General features: G+C 43.6%; 1 protein-coding gene across 2 annotated transcripts in view; it reads left to right on the forward strand.

Annotated features, from left to right (window-relative positions):
* SETD1B (SET domain containing 1B, histone lysine methyltransferase) overlaps nt 1-21,949 on the forward strand; it is a 396,685-nt gene that overhangs the window by 185,617 nt on the left and 189,119 nt on the right. For both annotated transcript variants that reach the window (XM_078667538.1, XM_078667539.1), the window contains exons 7-9: nt 14,861-15,643; nt 20,375-20,548; nt 21,571-21,658. In XM_078667538.1, coding sequence (XP_078523664.1) covers nt 14,861-15,643; nt 20,375-20,548; nt 21,571-21,658 — 1,045 coding nt within the window. The remainder of the gene's footprint in view (nt 1-14,860; nt 15,644-20,374; nt 20,549-21,570; nt 21,659-21,949) is intronic.

The raw sequence follows: 21,949 nt of genomic DNA on the forward strand, positions 1-21,949 counted from the left end.
ACTAGCACGTGTCATTCTTTTTGTTGATGCTAGTGTTTTTTGGGATGTATCTTCTTGGAGATGCTAATGTTTTTTCCTCATCTTCATGCTGACACACTTTATTAATGATTGTTTGCATAAAACCTAATGTATTAGTTTGTTCTTCAGCCTTGAAGGGCCTCACCTCTTTTCTAAAACAGTCTGAGGATAGTTCAGATCGTTTACCTGATCACTATTTGCTGTTTTCATCCAGAATGTAATGAGTGCACCAATTAATGACACTCTCACTGGACATGAGCTCACTTGGAACTTAGTTGCATAAGTGTATCGTGTAAACTATCAAATGACCTTCCCTGGGCTTGAATGAGCGAGAATGCAAAAACCATCCTACCATTCCTCGTGCATTCCCTCAAACTTTTATATTTTTATTTCATGCCTTTCAAAGTCGTGTACACAACAATCTAAATGGTAGGCAAATGATGCTCTTGGTCAGACAGGTGATGTTGTAGTAGAGCTAGGCAATGCAAATCTATTTTGCATTAGTGTCCTCGTCTGAAAAATAGATTGGAGCGTTTTTGTTTATTCAAAGAATTCTAATATTAGTAACTGGGAGAGCTTTATTCTTGGCGGCTGCTCTTATTTTTGATAGTTTCGATCTGTTCACCTTTTATTTAGCGTCCTTTTTTGTCTTCTAGAATGTGCTTCAGGGTGCCTTGAATCAAACTGTATTCCACCCGAAAGAATAAAAGCAGTGTTTCCCAAACTGGGTTGGGAGCCACTGGGTCATGAGTCGATTATTGGATGTCTTGGTCTATACGTGAGCAATATTTAAAATGATTAGCCCTGTTTGTGCACCAGCGCAAATGTGCTAAACCATGTCCAGCAGCCCATTTTTAAAACAAGGGCAAGTTTTCCCTAGCAAGGGTCTGCGTGAGGACGACACAGGGACCCCAAAACCTCCTTATATGGGTATATTTGAGATGACTGTGATCCTTCATTCAAAAAAACTTCACATCGACTAGACCACTGTACAGATGCAACCCAACCCACATTTATGCTGAAGAAAAACAGGGATGCTTTATCTCAATCTTCATTTCTTTTTAGCTGGAAATGATAGTTTAGGGAAACCCCTGTTTGTGAACCTATTAAACTAAGTGGCCCCAATAATCTTGTGTATTTGTGGGACACCTTAGATTAGATATGTGTACACATAGGAGGGAAAAACATGTTGCCCCTATCCTGTTAAACAATGTTAAAAGCATATTGTTGTTAGGCACAGACGTGCTGTTGATCGCTTTGGTTGACTAGCTTAATCTTTTTTTTTAAAGTCTTGAACATGCCGGGGGACAGACCACCGTCTACATCTCAAAAACATGTCTTAGTCTAAGACACCATGCCCTGCACCCATTATATTAACAAGCATTGGCATACCCAATAGCCTTTGGGACCTTATAAGTTAGTCAGAGATATTGGCAATGTTTTTAAGGTATGTTGTAGGGCAATGTAGCTGCTGTGGTCAGTACTGTAAAGTTTGTGTGCAAGTTGTGCTTAGTGTAGTGAAGTAAGAGCAGTGGCATGGTGTGGAATGTGGTGGTGAGTTGTGATACGATGTGTGTTGGTGAGATGTATGTGTGTAGTGTTTTTTGCTGGTGTGTATGTTGGTGGAATATGTCCTGGTGGGCTGGGCAGCTGACTCTTACTGACATCACGTTCTACTTAAGAGCCAACAATGGACCTATAAGATGCACCGGACTGTCACCTGCTCGTTTTGAGGAGATTCACTTTATTGTAAACATTTTGCTACTGTCCTGTAATATCTTGTGAACTTCTCAATATAGACGTTTAAAAAAAGGGGGGGGGGGGCGCTTATTGATCACTGACATTTCAGCGCCTTGTCAGGGGCAGTAATCGCTACGAAAATCTACAATAAAGCTGGGTTTTGGCTTTCAAAAGTCTTTATCCTGAATCAGAATGCGCTTGCATGTATTTATTTGTTTTTGCACTGTTTATATAACGCTAACTCTACCTGATGGCATCTGAGTGCTTTGCATAAGTTCCAGTTCCATTACACACGGTCACAATCATTTTTTCGGTGGATGACCGGCACGGGGAAATTAAGTGATTTGCCCAGGGTCACAGGATGCTGAGCAGAAACTGAGACTCCGACCGCGCTACAAATAACAGACAAATAAGACTGGGAGGGAGGTGCAAACATGGAGCGCAGGCTGCTTAAGAAAACAAGCAGCTCAAGAGGAGTGGTGGGGGCAGGCACAGGAATGCAGCTGCTGCCCTGCGCACCACTGCTCGCTCCCGAGAGCAAAACTCATTGGGAGTTAACATTACAAAAAGAGGTGGGACATGCACCCGCCTTTAGCCATTTGCGTGCTTTCATTAGTGAAAGACACACGCAAAAGCCAATCTGATGTGTGGTAGGTGTCAGACTCCCATGGAGAAGTTTTGAGTGCTTACAAGAAGTCTCTCATAGAGCAGCGTATGCGTGCTGCGCTAGGATTGACCTAAAAAGGAGCCAGGAAGAATGAAGTCCAGTTTTGATAAAGTTAATATCATTCCACCGTAGTTGTTTGTAGTGCGGTATTTTCTTTCAGAGAAATGTGGAAGCGACCCAGCATGTTCACAGTGACTTTGGGCTGGCATTGGGCTCACTCTGCGTCTGTTGGCATATGATTGTTTCAGCTAATGTTCTATTCATATTTACTTTGAAGAAATGTGTCACTGAGTTGCTGGATTAAAGATAACATCTGTGACTGGTATCTAATAAACTACTGATGTGCAATCCCAAGGTTTAGTCAGACCCCCCAGGATATAGCGGCATGGATTAGCACATTTTGCGGCACAAATATGTAAATTTAGCGGCAAAAATATGGAAATTTAGCAGCATTTTTGCAGTACTTTATTTTGCTCATAATCATTCATTTTCAGCTTTAAAACAATGGAAACTGTTTTAGCAGAGTATTCCACTTTGAAATAGGCCCCAACGTGATGTTATTTCCTGTGATGTCCCTTCCACTACCCCTAGCATTTTAGTGGATTGACGCCCATGCTCTAGTTGGCCATTTACCCCCTCATCTTCCATGTCCAATGTGCCTGTATTTCCGTGCAATGAAAATCATACCGAGCTGCTAATATTATTAGTGTTTTTTATACTGACTACATCAGACAAGATTATTTTAGTGGCCACCTCATTCATGATTACCAGCAGTTAGTTGTCGGCCTCAGTTCTTCAGGAGTCAAACACTGGCTGAGGTGCCTGAGTAAGTGAGGTGCACCAGGGGACACTGGTTGATGTGCATCAGGAGGGCGCATAGTGACATGCTGCAGCAAAGTACAGGATCATATACACCTGGGGACACGAGTGATCCACCTCTGCTGCCTGCTTGGTGATGTGCATGAAAGGTGCGCTCAGTGATATCCTGTAGTCAAACACTGGGTGAGGTGCCTGAGTGAGTGAGGTGCATCAGGGGACACTGGGTTCGGTTTACATTTATACATCCTATACTACCAAAATGTAAATGGCATCATGGAAGTCCACCAGTACACTTGGTGCCCTCATCTATAAATATTTTTTTTTTGTAAAACATATCATCTATAAATATTTTTAATCATAATTTTATGTGAACCCTGATTTCCTGCATTTCCAGAAAAGTGAAGTTATCTTTCATTTTCGTGGGCACTTATGTCAGATTTGCAGCATTTTTACAAAAGTGCAGATTTCGCGGGCACTCTTGTAAAAATTGCGGCATTTTGACAAAAGTGCCGATTTTGCGGCAAACCGCGATATCGCGAAATCCTGGAGGGGGTACTCAGAAGACTACGGATCACAGGTAGGTACCTGAGGTTTCTGAGTCATGGCCCAGGGATCAAAGGTAGGCACAGAGGAGGCCACAAGCAGACACCAAAAAGTGCACCTCCAGCGGTACTCCGGCAGCAGGGTGCAGGTTGTAAAGTAGGTGTTGAGCTCCCAGTGCAAACCATTGGAGGACTCCGGTTGGGAAGAAACGCTGCTGGCATTGATGAGGAGGCTGGACAAGGGCAACCAACGGCTTTAGGGGCGTTACAGCGGTGTACAGGTGAGGACCAATGGGTCCCTTCCCTGGTGTGTCTGCACCCTCTATTGTGCCACCTTCCAGTGGGATGGAGGCATAGTCCTCTTCCTGATTGGGTAAGTCCACTCATCTTCAAGAAGGAGGGGACTGAAATGTGTACTTCACTTTGCCTCCCCCAGCTGAGGGGTGGAGTTGTCAAAGGTGGGCACACCCCCTTCCTGACTAGTTTTTCCTGCTGATTCTCCCATCCAAAGTGGGGGTCAAGACCTGTGGGGGCCATTTGCTGATAGCAGCAAAAAGCTGTGCGTTGCTAACAAAGGCGACGGGCATATAAAGACCCTGCCCATCCTGGGGGAGGAGGCATGGCTCCTAAGCCCAGGATGGGCTTTGTTCCAGGACCCAAAGAGCGGGGGTTCTCTACCTAGGGGTCCAGAAATCTGTCTGGTGGTGGCAGAGGGCTGTTAGCCAGTCGGGAACCATACCAGGACTAGTCCTTTTTCAGGGAGCATCTCTAAGGTGCCCTCTGAGTGCGTTTTACATTAAATCCCACAGTGGCAACAAATTGTGTTGGGTCCAATTTCAGCATTAAGACCCATTAGGGGTTTAAGGCGGCATTAGTGAAAAGAAAGAAAACATTTCTCCTATCCAATGTTGCATAATAAACATTCACAAGGCCTCCAGAATGTCCCTGTGTTTGCTGATGTCTGATTAAGTTGTAATACATATTGCAACATCTTTACATAGATGGACCTTTTTAAGTGAAAAATGCAATCCTATTGTGTTAAGCCGGGTACATCCCACCAGAATTTTAAAGGTGATAATTCCCATGGTAACCAATTAGCATACTCTTATAGTGCATGGTATTTGGATTAAATTACGGTTTGTGTGTGTTTTTCCTCATTTGTACCCAAGTATAAAAAGTGTACCAATCCCTCCATACAGTCGCATTGCAAACATTATTTGTATTGATTTTAATTAGGCTTAGCAACTCGCATCCAAGTCTAAATGATGTTCTAGACTCTGAGTAAATGTTTCACACCCTTGCGCTTGGAAAAAGTGTTACTATTAATTTACCCATCTTCAAAATACAAAATGTAGCATTTCATTTTCCAAATATTTTAAAAGGTCTTTTAATGTTATTTCTTGGTTTGCGGTCTATAATAAACATTGGTCAAGCCGCTATGCGACAGGGTTCTGCATGTGTGCCAGGTTCATTATGAGAAGGCTTCCATAATGCAATTTTTTCTGATCATGCCCATGCTCTATGTGACAGAACTCCCAGGAAGTAAGACCTCCGACACATGGCTCTGGGTATATGGTTTTGTTCATACTGGAGCTGTGTTTATGCCACTATTGTGTTCTTGGCAGGGTTCGGTCTACACCAAGACTGGGATACATCCAATTTCCAGACTAGGCCAATATCCAGGCTATGATACATTTCTGACAATAACAATGCCTTAGGTGCATCAGGAATTTGACTGTAACATGGCTCTGATGACCATGTTTCTGATTATGGTAGACTTGCAGTCTGTTTGTTGCAGGTACCCGGTTGTTTGCAGGAGCTTCGTTTATGCTTAGGCTCTGTATACGCTAGGACTCTTATTTGTTGAAAAATTCCTATACTGGTTAAACACTGAAGATGCTTAAAATCTAATTAATTCACGTTCTTATTACAAGAGTTTCATAGTTGCTAAGTTTCATATTATAGCAGATATCTGCTCAAGCATTTGTTTCTGATGAAGTACCTCAGTGTCAGAATTCATAGGAAAAATATTTATTGGAGGGCATTGAAGAGTTTGTACACCATATTAGTAAAGTTAGATCTTCTTTGTAATGAAAAAATTAAAAAATCCGTCAATTTTCATGGAAATAATTTAAAAAATCGAAAGTTAAAATTAATGAAGCCCCCTAGAAGAATCCCCCATGTTTACTCAGAGCATGCCGGAAAAAATAGAAATAACACATCCAATGCGAACAACATGATTAAGAAATTCTGAAAAACGTTTTTAAGTAGTTAAGGTACTACAAAAACACTTAACATCGGGAAACATATGAAGCTCTAAATGTTGAAAATAAGGTTAGTGTGAAATTCATATTCAGCAGTACACAGGCAGCCATGCTTCAGCTACCTGGTACTGTTCCGCAGAGGGCCTTGAGCAATATACTAGGTAGTATAAGGATTCTCTTTATTCTTGCAGCCAACCACAGGGTCAAAGGCATATAGGAAGATACTTCAAAGAGTCAATACTGCCATCTGAATAGCAGGAATTTTAATTTTCGTTAAGGAAAATTCAGAATTCCTTCATTTTTGTTAAATTAAGCATCATTAAATTGGTGCACAGTACCGGTTAATTACAGCACATAATGAGGTGCAATGCGAAGAGGTATGTAAAAAAACAAATTATTATCATATTAACTTATGCCACAAGCTGAGACTATCGTGGCTCAGAAATGAAAGGCAGAAGGGGGGACATAATGGAAATTCTGGCAAGGCAGATGGCAGCAGGTGGACGGCACCCAGAGCATGATCAAGCAGTAGGGTACGCTAAATAGGTATATATGCGCAGGCGAAACGCGTCTCTCTGTCATTGCGGGTTCGTGGGAGACCTGAACAAATAAATTAGCCCTATTCATACTGATCATGAGTACGTGCCACTTACTCTCTGGAGTTGGATGGATGTTTGGGATATATATATTTTGCAGCGTGAATCTTTCTGGATTCACTATGCTGCGCATTATTCCGCGGTCTTGTGGTTGGGTCCGGATTCGTAGTCTTTTCTTTGTTTTTTTTTTTTTCGTAGCCCAGGTGGGCGTCGGCGTCACACCTCCTTGGGTGCATTTCCGGTGACGTCGGCATGCTTCCTGCGGAAGCTCCCACTCTTGGGCGCCATCTTCAGATTCTTTTTTTCCGCGGTCTGGTCTGGATCGTTCCCGTTTGGGCTCCAGACATTTTTGGAGAAAGAAGAAGAAAAAAACAGAAATTGCAAAGAAAAGGCATCTGAAGACTCCAGGAGACTTCATCGACGAGGAGTCAGCAAAGGAGAAGGAGAATTCATCGAGATCTTCGACGAACACGCGACCAGGGAGGCCCTGAGCGCTCGATGATGGACAACACGCCGTTCAAGTTCTGCCGTAACTGCCACCACAAGTACGCGCAGAAGGACCAGCACCCTGTATGCAACCTTTGCCTACCGGTAAATCACGAAAGCGAGGACTGCAACGCCTGCTCCGCCTTCACCACGAAGACCCTTCGTGTGAGAGAGAGACAGAGGGTATCGCACGCCACCCTGCAGGGGAAGGCCCCGACTCCATCCCTCTACGATCTGGGGATGTCTTCCGAGGAAGAGGACAACGCTGCCGCCGAAGACGACCGCTACACGGTCGTAGAGACCGATTACACGAAGACTTCTGATAAGGTAGGAGACTCTCCGGCCCCCAAGAACCCGAGAGACTCTGAGTCTCGAAAAAACAAGGGCAAGGCCCCGAAAGCGCAGACGCCAAAACACCTGCCGTCCGCGAGTACCCACAGGCCCGGCGGATCCTCTGAGAAGGAGTCCCCGGCGCCGAGAGCTGCTGAGCAGCAGAAGTCGTCGAAAATCGTCCCCGAAAAGGATCGATCGACGCCGAGGGAGAAGGACCCTAAACTACTGACGCCGACCAGAGACCCAAAATCCGGATCGACGTCAAACTTCGGCACCGAAAAGCACGGCGCCGAGCCAACCGCCGAAAAGAGCGGCCGAACCATCCGATGCGGAACACGCGGCCGCGATGGAGAAAAAGGGAAGGTGCCTCGAGGCCGAAATGGAAAACATCTTGCAGCGGAAGAAAAATTTCGACGCAAAGATGAAAACCTTCACGATCCCACACAAGACCAAACCACCAGTGGTGGAGGTGGTCGAGGAAGAAGACGAGGTCGCCGAGGAACAAGACCCGGACGTCGAGGGGGTTGACGACCAGGAAGAGGACGAGAATCCCTACGATAGTTACAACTATGGGGATGAAGAGGACAGCAGGACGGACACAGAGTCGGCCCCCTCTGACTTACAGGAGGTGGATTACCTAGATGTCGACACCGACAGCCCGGAGGAGGCGGTCGACACATCCCTCGAGGCCCTCGCCGCCAGACGACATCGGGGCCTACAACTCGGTGATAAGGTCTGCCGCAGCGGCATTCAAACTCAAGCTCGACGAAGAGAAGCAGAAAGCAGACTTCCTGTTAGAGCCATTGCTCCCCACACAAACAAGGAGCCAATACCTGCCAATGCTCGACAGCGTCTTGGTTCAAGGGAAGGAAGCATTCAGGGAGCCCGCAACATGCAAGGCAGTAACTCCCAGAACAGAGAAGAAATACAAACATTCCTCAAAAGACCCACCCTACATTCAGGGGACGGTCTCTGCAGACTCCATTATCACGGCCACAGCAAGGAAGAGGGCTAACGTACCCACTACTTCTGGACCACCACCGGATAAGGAGAGCAAGAGGATGGATCTGGTGGGCAGAAGGATCGAACGGAACGCCCCGACCCACTGGCGCATGGCTAATTCCAACGCCCTGATAAACAGGCACATGTACCAGATCATGGACGAGCTGGGGCAGTTGGAGAAGGACTTGCCCCAGGATGCCAGACAGAAGGCCGAAAAGCCGGTTGAAGAAGGGAAGAACGCGGCAAATTCTTGCCTTAAGACGGCCCTGGATGGAGCAGACACCTCCAGCAGGCTCATGATGATGGGTGTCACTGAAAGAAGACACGCCTGGCTCAGGATTTCAGGTTTCAAACCAGAGGTGCAACACAGCATCCTGAACACACCGTTCAACGGCGACACGCTTTTCGGGACAACAGTTGATGAGAAGCTCAGTCAACTAAAAAAGGATAATGAAACAGCAAGGTCCATGGGAGCATTGCAGTTCAGAGGCAACAAAAGAGGCACTCCGTCACGGAGGCCTGGTGGGAGAGGTGGAAACCAGCCAGGTACATCACACCAGGCTTTCCAACAAATGCACCAGGCAGACTCGCAGGCTCAGCAGGGGCAGCAGAAGCAGTCCTGGCAATACCAACAAAGAGGCCAGTCCTTTCGAGGGAGAGGAAATGGACGTGGACAGAATAGAAGAGTTGGACAGCAGCCCCGCCTCTAAGTGACTTCAAAAAACTCCGTGTGCCCACCCACAGAAAAGATCCCAGGGGGCAGCACGTACAGAGGGGTCAAGACAAGCTACACATCTACGACCACATAACACCAGTGGGAGGAAGGTTAAGATTTTACCTCCAGGAATGGAGAGAAATCACATCAGACAAATGGATCCTCAACATCATCCAATTCGGATACTGCATAGAGTTGGAGGGGAGGCCAACAAGCAGAAAACCACTAGCAGGCAAGCAGCTAGTGTCTTCAGGAAGAAGCAAAGAAACTCCTGCGGAAGCAGGCCATAGAACGGGTACCCTTCAAGGAAAGAAACAAAGGAATATACTCAAAGTACTTCCTGGTACCAAAAGTAGATGAGACAATGAGACCCATTCTGGACCTAAGGTTCCTGAACAAATTCATAAGAACGCAAAAATTCAAAATGACCTCCCTGCAAGAGGTACTCCCGCAATTGCAGATCGGCGACTTCATGGTCACGATAGACCTCAAGGACGCCTACCTACACATCCCAATGAACAGAAAGCACAAGCATATGCTCAGGTTCACCATCGGAGAAAGCCACTACCAGTTCACGACACTAGCCTTTGGGCTAAAATCAGCACCAAGGGTCTTCACAAAGTGCCTCGCAGCAGTCGCAGCGCACCTACGAAGGAAGGGAATACACGTATACCCCTACCTGGACGACTGGCTGGTGAAAGCAAACTCATACCAGAAATGCAAGCAGTACGCACACACAGTGATGAGCACGCTCATAAGCCTGGGGTTCTCCATCCATTGGAAGAAATCATCAATGGAGCCGGAACAAGTGAAGAACTTCCTGGGAGCACAGATCAATACCTTACAGGGCAAGGTGCTCCCCAGCGAGAAGAGGGCGCTGGTGAAGGAAACTTGCCTCTACCGGAAGGGACAAGCTCGGACAGTGAGGACTGCGAGCAAGATCATGGGGATGATGGCATCATGCATCCACCTGGTACCGAATGTACGTCTCCACATGAGACCCATTCAAGAATGGCTACAGGAGCAATGGTCACAAGCTACAGGCAGTTGGGAGGATCTAGTGGTTGTAACGCACGCAGTGCAGAAGGAGATGAGATGGTGGACCATGGAGAACATAACAAGGGGAAAGCCTCTAACGCCCCCAACGCCAACAGTGACCATCACCACAGACGCATCCCTGAAGGGATGGGGCGCTCACATGGAGGAACTCAAGGTGAGGGGACTGTGGACGCCAGCAGATGCGACAAAGCACATCAATTACCTAGAATTGAAGACAATCTTCCTTGCACTGAAAGCTTTCCAAACAAGACTGTACAAGCACAAGGTGTTGCTACAAACAGACAACACCACCGTGATGTTCTACATCAACAAGCAGGGGGGCACACAGTCAGCCCCACTTTCAACGCTGGCGCAGGAGATATGGAAATGGGCCATCCCTCTCAAGATAGACCTGCTAGCCATACACCTACCAGGGAAGGACAACATACAAGCAGATTGGCTCAGCAGACAGACATCGGCATCCCACGAGTGGGAGCTCAATGCTCAAGAGACGAGGTGGCTGTTCGACAGATGGGGAACACCATCAGTGGACTCGTTTGCAACACGCCGGAATGCAAAATGCCAAAACTTCGCATCCAGACAGCCCGAGGAGGGGTCACTGGGGAATGCCCTATGGATAGATTGGTCCGGGACATTTGCTTACGCCTTTCCCCCGATACCACTGATGCACAGAGTGCTGAGCAAGTGCAGAGCGAGCAACATGACCCTGATACTGGTCGCGCCACAGTGGGCCAGACAGACATGGTTCTCGCAGATCATGGAGATGACACAGTGTGCACCCCACAGATTCGGCAGGAGGAAAGACCTACTCTCCATGCAGAGCGGAGAGGTGCTACACCCAGAGCCAGAGAGCCTGAGCCTAGTAGCGTGGCTCCTGAGGACATAGAGTTAGCACATTTGAGACTGCCAGAAAGCACCCTGAGGGTCCTTCGGGAGGCACGGAGGCCCAGCACTCGGAAGTGCTATGTTGCGAAATGGAAAAGATTCACAACGTGGTGCAGGAAAGAAAGACTTCACAATAAAATGAAGAAGGACTCCACAGTGCTAAAGTACCTGACACTCTTGCTGGAGAAGAACCTTAGCTCATCCTCGTTGAGAGTTCACTTGGCAGCGATAGTCGCCTACACAAGGGGAGAGACGTGCAGGAGTTTCTTCACATCACAGGTGGTGAAGAGATTCCTGGAAGGAGCGAAAAGGATCGCACCACCCAAGCGGGTGCCGCCACCTGCATGGAACTTGAACATAGTCCTAACGGAACTCATGAAAGAGCCCTTTGAACCACTTCACAAGGCCTCCCTAAAGATGCTAACTATGAAAACAGCTTTCCTGGTTGCAATAACGTCCTTACGCAGAGTAAGCGAGCTTCAGGCGCTAACGCTACAAGAACCCTACATACAAATACACAATGATAGGGTTGTGATGAGGACTGACCCGCACTTCATGCCGAAGGTGGTATCCAAATTCCACATGAACCAGTCTATACAGTTACCGAGTTTTTTCCAAAAACCAACAACTAGTGCAGAGCGGGCTCTGCACACCCTGGACGCCAGAAGGGCAGTCATGCACTACATTGAGAGGACGAAGGGACACAGGAAAACAAAACAGTTCTTCGTGTCATTCGCCAACAGTTTCATGGGAAAGGCAGTAACCAAAAAGACTATTGCACGATGGATCGCACAGACAATTCAACTCTGCCACAAATGTGCAGGACAAGAGCTAGCAGAGGGGACATGTGCCCACTCCACTAGGAAAAAGGGTGCTACAATAGCTTTCCTGGCTAACACACCCATAGAGGACATATGCCTGGCGGCAACATGGGCTTCGGTGCACACGTTCACGAAGCACTACTGTGTGGATATACAGATGAACAAGGAAGCACAAGTCGGACAAAAGGTGCTCCAGCACATATTCAGTAACCAACGCTCATCTTCCACCCAGCCGCCATAGAGATGAGAAACCGCTACAAAATCTATGCACAGCATAGTGAATCCAGAAAGATTCACGCTGCAAAATGAATAGTTTTCTTACCTGTCGGTGTAGTTTTGCAGCTTGAAGATCTTTCTGGATTCACTAGCGAACCCACCCACCTCCGCCAGAAAGATGAGGCTGGAGAGAGAAGAGGTGGTTAAAAAAGAAAGGACTTTAAGAGTACCAAGCGGTAAAATATCACCTAAATAGAACATTGCCATTACTTCGGAAATGAAAGAAACACAGAAAAAAAGAACCCGAAGATGGCGCCCAAGAGTGGGAGCTTCCGCAGGAAGCATGCCGACGTCACCGTAAATGCACCCAAGGAGGTGTGACGCCGAAGCCCACCTGGGCTACGAAAAAAGAAAGAAAAGACTACGAATCCGGACCCAACCACAAGACCGCGGAATAATGCACAGCATAGTGAATCCAGAAAGATCTTCAAGCTGCAAAACTACACCGACAGGTAAGAAAACTATTCGTTATACTACATAAATATATATATATATATATATATATATATATATATATATATATATATATATATATATATATATATATATATATATATATATATATATATATATATATATATATATATATATATATATATATATACATATACATATACATATAAATATCCTTGTCCTTTTTTAACCTTTCTGGAACTGAGGGACCCATGGGAGGTGGTGCGCCTGCCAGCAGAGTGTACCAGCTAGAAATTCTCTGCAATGTCAGGTAGGCGCACTCTCAGGATGTAGCAAAAGTAGTCACAGTTATGCAGAAAGCTGTTTATGAATCTGCTTTCCGCATAACTGTGACTACTTTTACTGCGTCCTGAGAGTGTGCCTACCTGACTTTTCAGTGTGTGTGTATATATATATATACATACACACACTGCAAAGTCAGGTAGGCACACTAATATTTTAGTACTATATATATATATATATATATATATATATATATATATAGTACTAAAATATTTCTTTCCACAACACTTCGGAATTACAAAAAAAAATAGTTTAGTTGTGCTTTTCCTATATCTGATATATTCTGATGAATGGGCACAGTTAATGTACAGGCATTTAAATTTTGTCTGCTAGAAAAAGTTAACAGACTGCAGCCTTTTCTATCACACTCCAGAACTGAGCAAGATATCACATAAATCCTCTCACGTTGTAGTCAGAAAAAGAGAAGAAAACACCAAGCTCCCTTTGGAAGATGGAGCCTAGTATTTGACCTCTGTCTTTGAATGCACAGCAAATATAACAAGATAAAAACAAAATGTAAAGCCCTGTTTATTGCTCCCTCGCTTCTGAACTTCGTTGTGGTTATTGTGGGCATTCTTCAGTACCTCCAACTCCCCTACTTCCAGAGCCTATGGCACAAGTGTGAAATTGAGGAAGAGGATTGTTTAAGTTATGCTATTAGTGAAGCTTACTGACCAAATAAATAAGCTTATAAACAGATTATTGTTCCTCACAGGCATGCAAAATGGATGATTGGGTAGTGGTAGAGATAAGTAGAATCAGACAAGCAGAAAGAATGGAGGCAGGAAAACTTTTCATAGAAATGCAACACATTCACTGCTTTCTGAACTAGAATACAAGGAGACAACTGAAAAGACGTACTCTTGTGGAATGCCTCTTCAAAAAGAAAAGAGATCTTAGAAAGCAAGCATTCATGGTAGAATACAAGGAGCCAATCCGAGAGATGGTATACAGGATATGCTCCACAGGAAAGTCAAAACACAAAGCTAATTGTAATTAAATGCCTTAAAAGTGCACTAATAGAAAGCTTGTCGAAAGTGTGGTGTTAAAAGCTACAGTTTAGCATAGGCTGAATTGTTATTGTAATTGCTTTTATATAGCGCTTACTACCCCTGACAAGATTTCAAAGCATTTTTTTGGGAGTAGCACGCTACTCTGAAACCCAAAAAGGATTTGGGGTGAATTAGTATGGGGATTTATTAAATTAGTTGAGCGGTGGACATGTGAGTTTATTTGGATTGAAAAGGGATAGTATAGGGATAGAAGAATTGGAATTATATAGCACCTCCTACCGCGATGAGGTACCGATGTGCTTTTCGGCAGGTAGCACGCTCCTCTGGGACCCAAACAGGATTAGTGGGGAACTGGTGTAGGGAAATAGGAAATTAGTTTGAGCTGTGGACATGTTAGTCTGTTAGTTGGATTGAAAGGGATAGTGGAGGGATAGAAGAGGGAAGGGTCTAGAATGTTTTTTTTTCCCTCTCTTTTGGACGCTCATATCAGTAGCAGGTTTGGGATGAGTAAAGGGGAGGAGAATTGTAAGATAACCTTTTTATTCACTGGCTGCTTTCAAATTCATATATTGCAAATGAATACCATACTTGCATGTATCAAAACATTTGCAATAATAAACTAACAAGAAGGAATGGCTTTCAGTTGTGTTCAGTTGGGTCTCGTATTGTAATGATGTTGAAGAACCACTTGTGAAAAAAATATGTTGATCTGAGCATTAAACAAGACACATCTTAAATATTATATAAAGGATATTATGAGACATACATTTTGTAGTGTTCTCAAGGAGGATTTGTTATATGTTGATTAATTTTCTTGCACACATTTTGCGTTCTTTATGTTGAATGTGATTTTGTTTTCTTCTTGCAGGGTCAGCCCTTGTCTGGAGAAGACATGGACATTTCTGATGATGAAATGAATAACTCCCCCAACTCAAGTGTAGACTGTGCCAAATCCATTGTGTTGAACTCTGCAGTCAACAGTCCAATTGTTTTGCCTCCTGTTATGACCCTCCCACCCCCAGGCTTTCCACCACTTCCACCACCTCTTCCACCTCCACCACCCCAACCACCGCAACCAAGATTTCCAATGCCACCTCCGCTTCCTCCACCAACTCTTCCTGCAGTTCCAGTCCCACTCCCTCCTCTCCCTGGTCCCCCAGGGGTTCCACCACCACATATACTGTCCCCTCTTCCTCCTTTTCACCACAGAATGTTCCCTGTAGTCCAGGGTGAGACTGTAAATACTTTGGGCAGTCAATGGGGTGGAATGCCGATGTCCTTTCAGATGCAAACTCACATGATGAGCCGTGTGATGCAGGGACAGGGACCGAGCTCGTATCCCTACACACCGTTAATGAGAAGTGGAATGCACTTTGTGAACCTTCCGTCATACCGCTCCTTTTCTGTTACTTCAAATCTCTCTCATGGACCATCGTGGTCACCGCTTCCTAAGTTTGACCCTTCGGTTCCACCTCCAGGTTATGAACCTAAAAAGGAAGATCCACACAAGGCTACTGTGGATGGAATCCTCTCGATCATAGTCAAAGAACTGAAAGCAATAATGAAAAGGGATTTAAACCGAAAAATGGTTGAAGTTGTTGCATTTAGAGCTTTCGATGATTGGTGGGACAAGAAAGAGCGCCTAGCAAAGGTAAGAAGACTTTTTCTGAAAATTAATTTGCAAATTAAAATATCCCTTCAGATATATGTATAGCTTCTCCACAAATCTATCTACGTCTGTCACTATTGAACTAAGTAATGGATTATAAATGCCTAACAGTAAGCACTTTTGTTCATGTGACATGTAAGTATACTTGGCCCACAATTGTTAGTAATTGGACTTTTCAGAGCATTAGTAATTTTCTTGTTGTAACGTCATGGAGACAGTTGGCTTGGTTGAATGACCGATCGAAAAATAGAAGCATTTGACTTGAGAGGATTGGAATTTCCTCAATATTCAGTAGGTAAAACGTGCAAAAATGTGTCTAGAAAGATTAAATCACACTCAACCAGTAGATGCAAATAGAACCCATGTTACCTCTCTGCACTAAAGTAATTCAGACTCATGCCTGTGTCCCTTATGTGCTTTTCCTTTTTTCCGCATTTCCCCTCTCTATTTCATTTACTCTGTATTTCTAGCTACTTTGGAAATATGCAGACTATATCAAGGTGGATCACTTTATTGTGGTTAAACCCACTCTGCTTAAAAACGAGCAGTTGTAACAGATTTCAAGTTGCTCTCCTGCTCGATACTGTTCTAAACAGCAGTTTCAAAGAAAACTTAACAGCGTAGTGTTATTTAATATTTGCCTGGTCTGGTCCTGAAATGTAGACTTTAATCAACGATCAGTTGTAAGGCATAGCTGAGCAGACCGCTGCTGTAATGTTTTAGATTCTGTCTTTATTTGAACGGGTTCTTCATTTACTACCCTAAGCCCATTATAAAGCATAGAGCTTTGTACATAGTGGAGAAGCGTGGCTCAGTGGTTAGAGGCGGCAGACCCGGAAGCTGAGATCGACCGTGGACCAGGGTTCGATTCCCCGCCTCAGCGGGTCTCGGGCTCAAAATTCCACAGACTCGACAATTCTCGCTCTGGTGCCTACTCAACTCACGGGGTCACACTCTGCGACTCTGGGCAATAGCTTGCTTAATCTCCACTACGGCCCCTCGCGGCGGGATGCCTGGCTTTCACCTTGTGGACAACCTGCCGGGGTTTCTCACAGGGGAATACCAGGACGGGTTCCCTAAGCAAGCGCCGGGACGCTTACGGGCAGCTGTGCGCTTTACAAGTCCAGCACATTTACATTTACATTCAAGTAGGGATGAAGTATTTCAAGTGGCGGGCTCCTCTGCTTTCAGCAGAAATTCTACACCTCTTCTTTTGAGACCAGTCAAGCTACAGGAGCCATCAGTTAGAAAATAGTAAGGGCACGGCCACTGATACTGCTGAACTGTGACCAGACAAATCCCAGTGGTGCACTTTTCTATGATTTACTCTGCTGCACTGTTTTTCAGACTTTTACATAGTGGCCATCGAACAACTAAAAGCAAGCTATAAAGAAGCATGTTTCACCAACACACAGGACCTACCTTTTAGCTGAGGATTAACACATTAGATGTGGCCTCCTTTGCCAGTCCTCCTGGGTCCAGACTTTACCAGGCAACTTACCACAGCATTCCATTCTTCCACTATTGAAATTATCTTTATTGCATGATTAATAAAAATCTTTGCAATGATAAAAATACATTCAAAAGCACCTGTGCAAAAACGCATGAAACAGCTTATTTCTTTGCAGTGAGATTAATTTAGAACCATTAAAAATTAACAGTGTGTTTATACTATTATGTTTTTACTGTTTATGAAATAGTAATAAATGAAAAATCACAAACTGTGCAAAGATTAAAAAACAGTGAAAGCGCAGATGGTTTTGAATTGGCAAATGTTAGACAAATACTATTTTTCTTCTCACTATACCCTGAAATTCATGACAAATCTAACAATGAAGGCAATTATAATCATCATAGTGAATGAAAAGTTTTTAAAATTGGAACAATACTTGACAGAGAATGTGTAACTGGTTTTGGAAGCATTTATAATCGAATCGTGTGCTAGCAGATGGATTTAAATTGATTTTTGGCTATGCTCCTAAAACGTACCAGTCTACATGCTATTTGAAAGTCTCCTCCTTCAAAACAGCCTTTTAATGTTTGTCTGTGTGTTCGAATCCGTCTTTATTTCCAAAGTGGTTTTAGTAGTAGTCTTCACTCTTTCTCTAGACCTTTGCAACTGCACAGTAAATGCAGAACGTCCTCTTTAGGGTCGCCGCAGCATCTACAACTTGTTGTTGTTTCTAAACGTTTCCATGGTGAGAGGTGTTGTTTTGCCGGTAAGACTCCCATCATCAGTTGCAGGTAAGATTCCTTCTCGGCCCTTGAAAACCCTATTCCCAAATAAGCTTGTGGCAAGGACCTGGTATAACGAACCACCCATGGGCCCTCCTGGTAAGTGTAGCTTTATCTTCTTCCAGAGATAATATCTTTACTGCTTTATTCCTTCCACTAAAGTTGTGTCCACGTTGAAGATACATGGAAATGGCCTTAAAACGCACCCTTTCACAATTTTCATCTTTTCACTTTATAGGAATATTTCAACACATTTTTCCAAATGCTTAATTTGTTTCTATAACCAATTTAGAAATTTAGCATTAACCCTTTCTCCATGCAATGGGATTACACAGCGAGCAGAGTCTTGCAGTATTCTGCTTCCAACCTCTGCCACATCCTTCCCTCTTCTTTTGTGGATGCCTTTAGAAGTTAGAGAGAGGCAGGAGTGGTTCATGTATATGGGGAGGGGAAGGAAGCTTGTACTGCTGCCATCTATGCTGCACCTGTTATTATGCATGTGATAGGATTGTACCCCTCTTGCTTTGTTGTACAAGTTATATGCGTGTGAAGGGAACTTGCACTACCACTTCTGCTTGTGCTCTTCCTGTTCGTTCTCTGCTTGACACTTTCACTGCAGCGGCTTGCATCTCTGTATGTTTGTGTGGAAACGTAGACTACTGCAGCCCATATTGTTCCTGTTCTGTTTGGGTGCAAGTGGAAACATTTTCGTCTGCGTTCCTAACACTATCCGTTTTTTTTTTCTTTTCCAAGGGGTTTTTTGGTTTTATTTCATGTTTTTACTTTTAGCCCGGTTACCTCTGTTTCCGGCATAGTCCTAATGCAGTCAATGGTTTTATGTTTAATAATTTGCATATAATGTGTGTTCTGGATTTCCTCATTGAATTCATGTGATAAGTTCTTGGCTATAGAAGCACTTATTATTTAAATTGGTGTGAAACTAACAAGTGGAAAAAGTATTGTGTGCAGGCGGTCATCAAAGAAATCGTATGATCCATTGTGTTCTAAAAGGCCTCATTTTTTTTATTAAGCCTGCTGGTGTTTTGTTGTGTCAGTAATCCTAGATACTTAATTTAAATAGGTATCTAGTTGGTTTGAGGAGAGACTCAAGTCCACTTTTCCAAATGCTGTTCCTCTATTTTGTTCATATAGGTCCAACGTGATGTAAAAATGTTTTACATTTCTTGGCTGTGGAGCTTAAAATGTGGTCTTCGGTCTACACCAGATAGCCGGCATCAAAAAAAAAACTGCTGATATGTGAATAAGATAGAATACTTAACACATTCCCTCACGATGGAGTTGCCTAGGTATTGCATATTGAGCTCCAAGGACACAAACACACATACATATATGATCTCCATAAATGACTGATATTTGAACTGACACTGAACTGGGGCATTTCCCAGTAAGAGGGAAAACACTTAAACATTTAGTTTAGATATACAGTGTGGTACCTGGTAAGAGTGATTTTCCTGGTGGTATGTTCTTGGATGCGATGATGAAAGTACTGAGGGGGACCCAGTGTAGTGCAGATGGCAATTTCATAGCAAATACCTCACCCATTTCACGCAACTTGGTTGGAAAAACAGGAAACCCTGCAAAATTCCCTGTTAGGAGTTAGCTGGAACGGTATTCCCTCATATAAAGCACACTGTAAAACAAAATGTGTTTCCGAGCACTTTTCCCCCTTTTAAAAGCAGGAACTACTCAATAATAAGAGAAAACGTGAAATTGGATTCTTTAATTTCTTAATTCAACATGTTCTCCATTTAGGAGATAAAAACCAATGATGCCCAATAATTGAGGTGGAGATACCAGCAAGAATCGTTAACTCTAGAATCTCTCTCTTTGCTTATAAAGCATGTGTAATAACCCCCAAGCCTTTGAGATGCCTTCTCAAAGGCTAGGGGAGTTCTTACTTACAATGAATATGTAAATCCTGCTCAACATTTTTTGGGTTGGAACACTAATTTATCCCAGATTGGGGGCCTTATCAAAGGTAGTGAATAATTTCTGGCATTTTGTAGTATTAGATATATGCAGTATAACCCCGCCACAACCATTCTGCCTTAAAACCACATTGAAAGAGCAAGCTCAGGGAACAGTATTATAAATGGCTGTTAGAACAACATCTGCTGGCTGATAATGGAGTGCTCTTTTAATCCTCGATTCCTTTTTTACATCTATACGGCTTCATACATTTTACTCTCTGTAGGTGTAGTTGCGTTTTTGTAAATACTCCACCAGGTCTTCAATTTCATCAGCAAGTTCAAACTTTCCGGGAATTCTACCCTACAACTGTTGCTAAATTTAAAAACACTTATTTGAGACTAATAATTAATTGCGTACATTGGCCCCTTCTAAGCTCTTGTGTTCGATAAAGTGTAAAAGAAGCCCAGAAAGACTTCTGAGAGGTCTGTATTGCCCAAAATGCTACTTTGTATGATTTTCCTCCATCTTTTTTTTATTTTTTATAAGGCTTCACTCACCCCTGTGAAATCTGGAGAGTGTAAAGAGGAAGAAAGACCCAAGCCAAAGGACCAAATAACTTCAAGCCTTCTTGAGAGCTGGAATAAGGGAGAAGGGCTAGGCTATGAAGGAATTGGACTGGGCATTGGCCTTCGGGGAGCCATCCGCTTGCCTTCTTTCAAGGTAAAATTTAGAAGGAAAACGGTCTTGATATAGCATGTATATATGCTTTCTACTTCGTCTTCAAGTTTTGTTTATTCGTAGAAAAGTCGAGTGCAAAATATATTTGGACTGGTCAGCAAGGGTTGAAAAAAGTTCTGTCATGTATAACTAGCATTCAGAGACAAGTAAGCACATTGACGTGGTGCTTCTGGCTTATGGGCCTTAGGCTTGGGGATTTCTCAAGTATATAGGCTACACGTTGTTTTCCAAAATTATCATAATACAGGTTCCTTTTTAGAGTTACAGCATCCTTATACTGGGTGGCTTGGGCAGAGCAGGGCCTGGGTACATATATTCCGTACTCGATATATTAAAAAGATGTACCTTAAATGCCTTGGCTTTTAAGGGTGGTTATTTTTGTAATCTGTGCATTGACTTACAAGGGGTGAACTTAAGGGGGAGCGGTCTTTTTCTGGATGATAATAAGCTGTGCTAGTTTTCATCATATTTTAATTATTTTCCTTGAGAGTCCTGCAAATAGCACACTTTTGCAGCTGCTGTCCTGTTGTTTTTGAGTGGATGGGAGGAAGAGAAGCCTATTTACAGATCAGTGGTTTCTTCTAGAAACTGGCAAGATTTCATGACATTTATTTAGGACTCCCTCGTCATGAGGAAGTTGTTTGCCAGTCCTAATGTTTTTCATGTGTGCACTGTGACTAAATTGGAATAGTGATAAAGTTGTAGACTTGGCAATATAAATATCTCAGAGTTTCAAGAAGTTTTCACATGAAGCGAACATTCACACTTGATACTAAAGTGTCCCTTGCATTTTTTACTTCATGGTTTATGGATTCTTCTACTAATACAGTTAAAATGTGTATGCAATGGCAGGCTTGATGTTTGAAATGACAAAAATGGGACATGAAACATTTTAGAAACTTAACCTGGAGATGGGGGCAGCAGGGAGCTACAGCGAATAGAAGTGCTTGTGCCAGGAGAAACTATAGTGTTTAGCTTGTGACATTATATTTTGTTTTTAATAGGTTAAAAGGAAAGAACCACCAGAGGCTGCTTCAGGAGTAGACCAAAAGAGAATCCGTCCATCTATCTCCATTGAAGAAGATGATGAAGGTGTGCAAAGCAATTTTAGAATGTAGCCATGTTTACAAAATGTACCTCTTCACACAGGGCCTAACAGGAATTGCGGTCTTTTCATGACTCCTGTTACCTTTTGAAACCTGGTTTATTGCACGAGCCCTTGAGACTTTGTCAAGTTGACTACATGTTAAGGGGAAATCCTTGATCTCTTCATGAATTACAATGTATTATAATTCAAGGCAGTGGATTGAAGTCCAGTTTAAACAAGGACGTGTCCCACCTCAGCAAAGAAAGCAGTTATTGCCTGCATTTAATTATTTTGCT

This window comes from Lissotriton helveticus, chromosome 11, assembly GCF_964261635.1.
Source record: "Lissotriton helveticus chromosome 11, aLisHel1.1, whole genome shotgun sequence".
Taxonomy (NCBI): domain Eukaryota; kingdom Metazoa; phylum Chordata; class Amphibia; order Caudata; family Salamandridae; genus Lissotriton; species Lissotriton helveticus.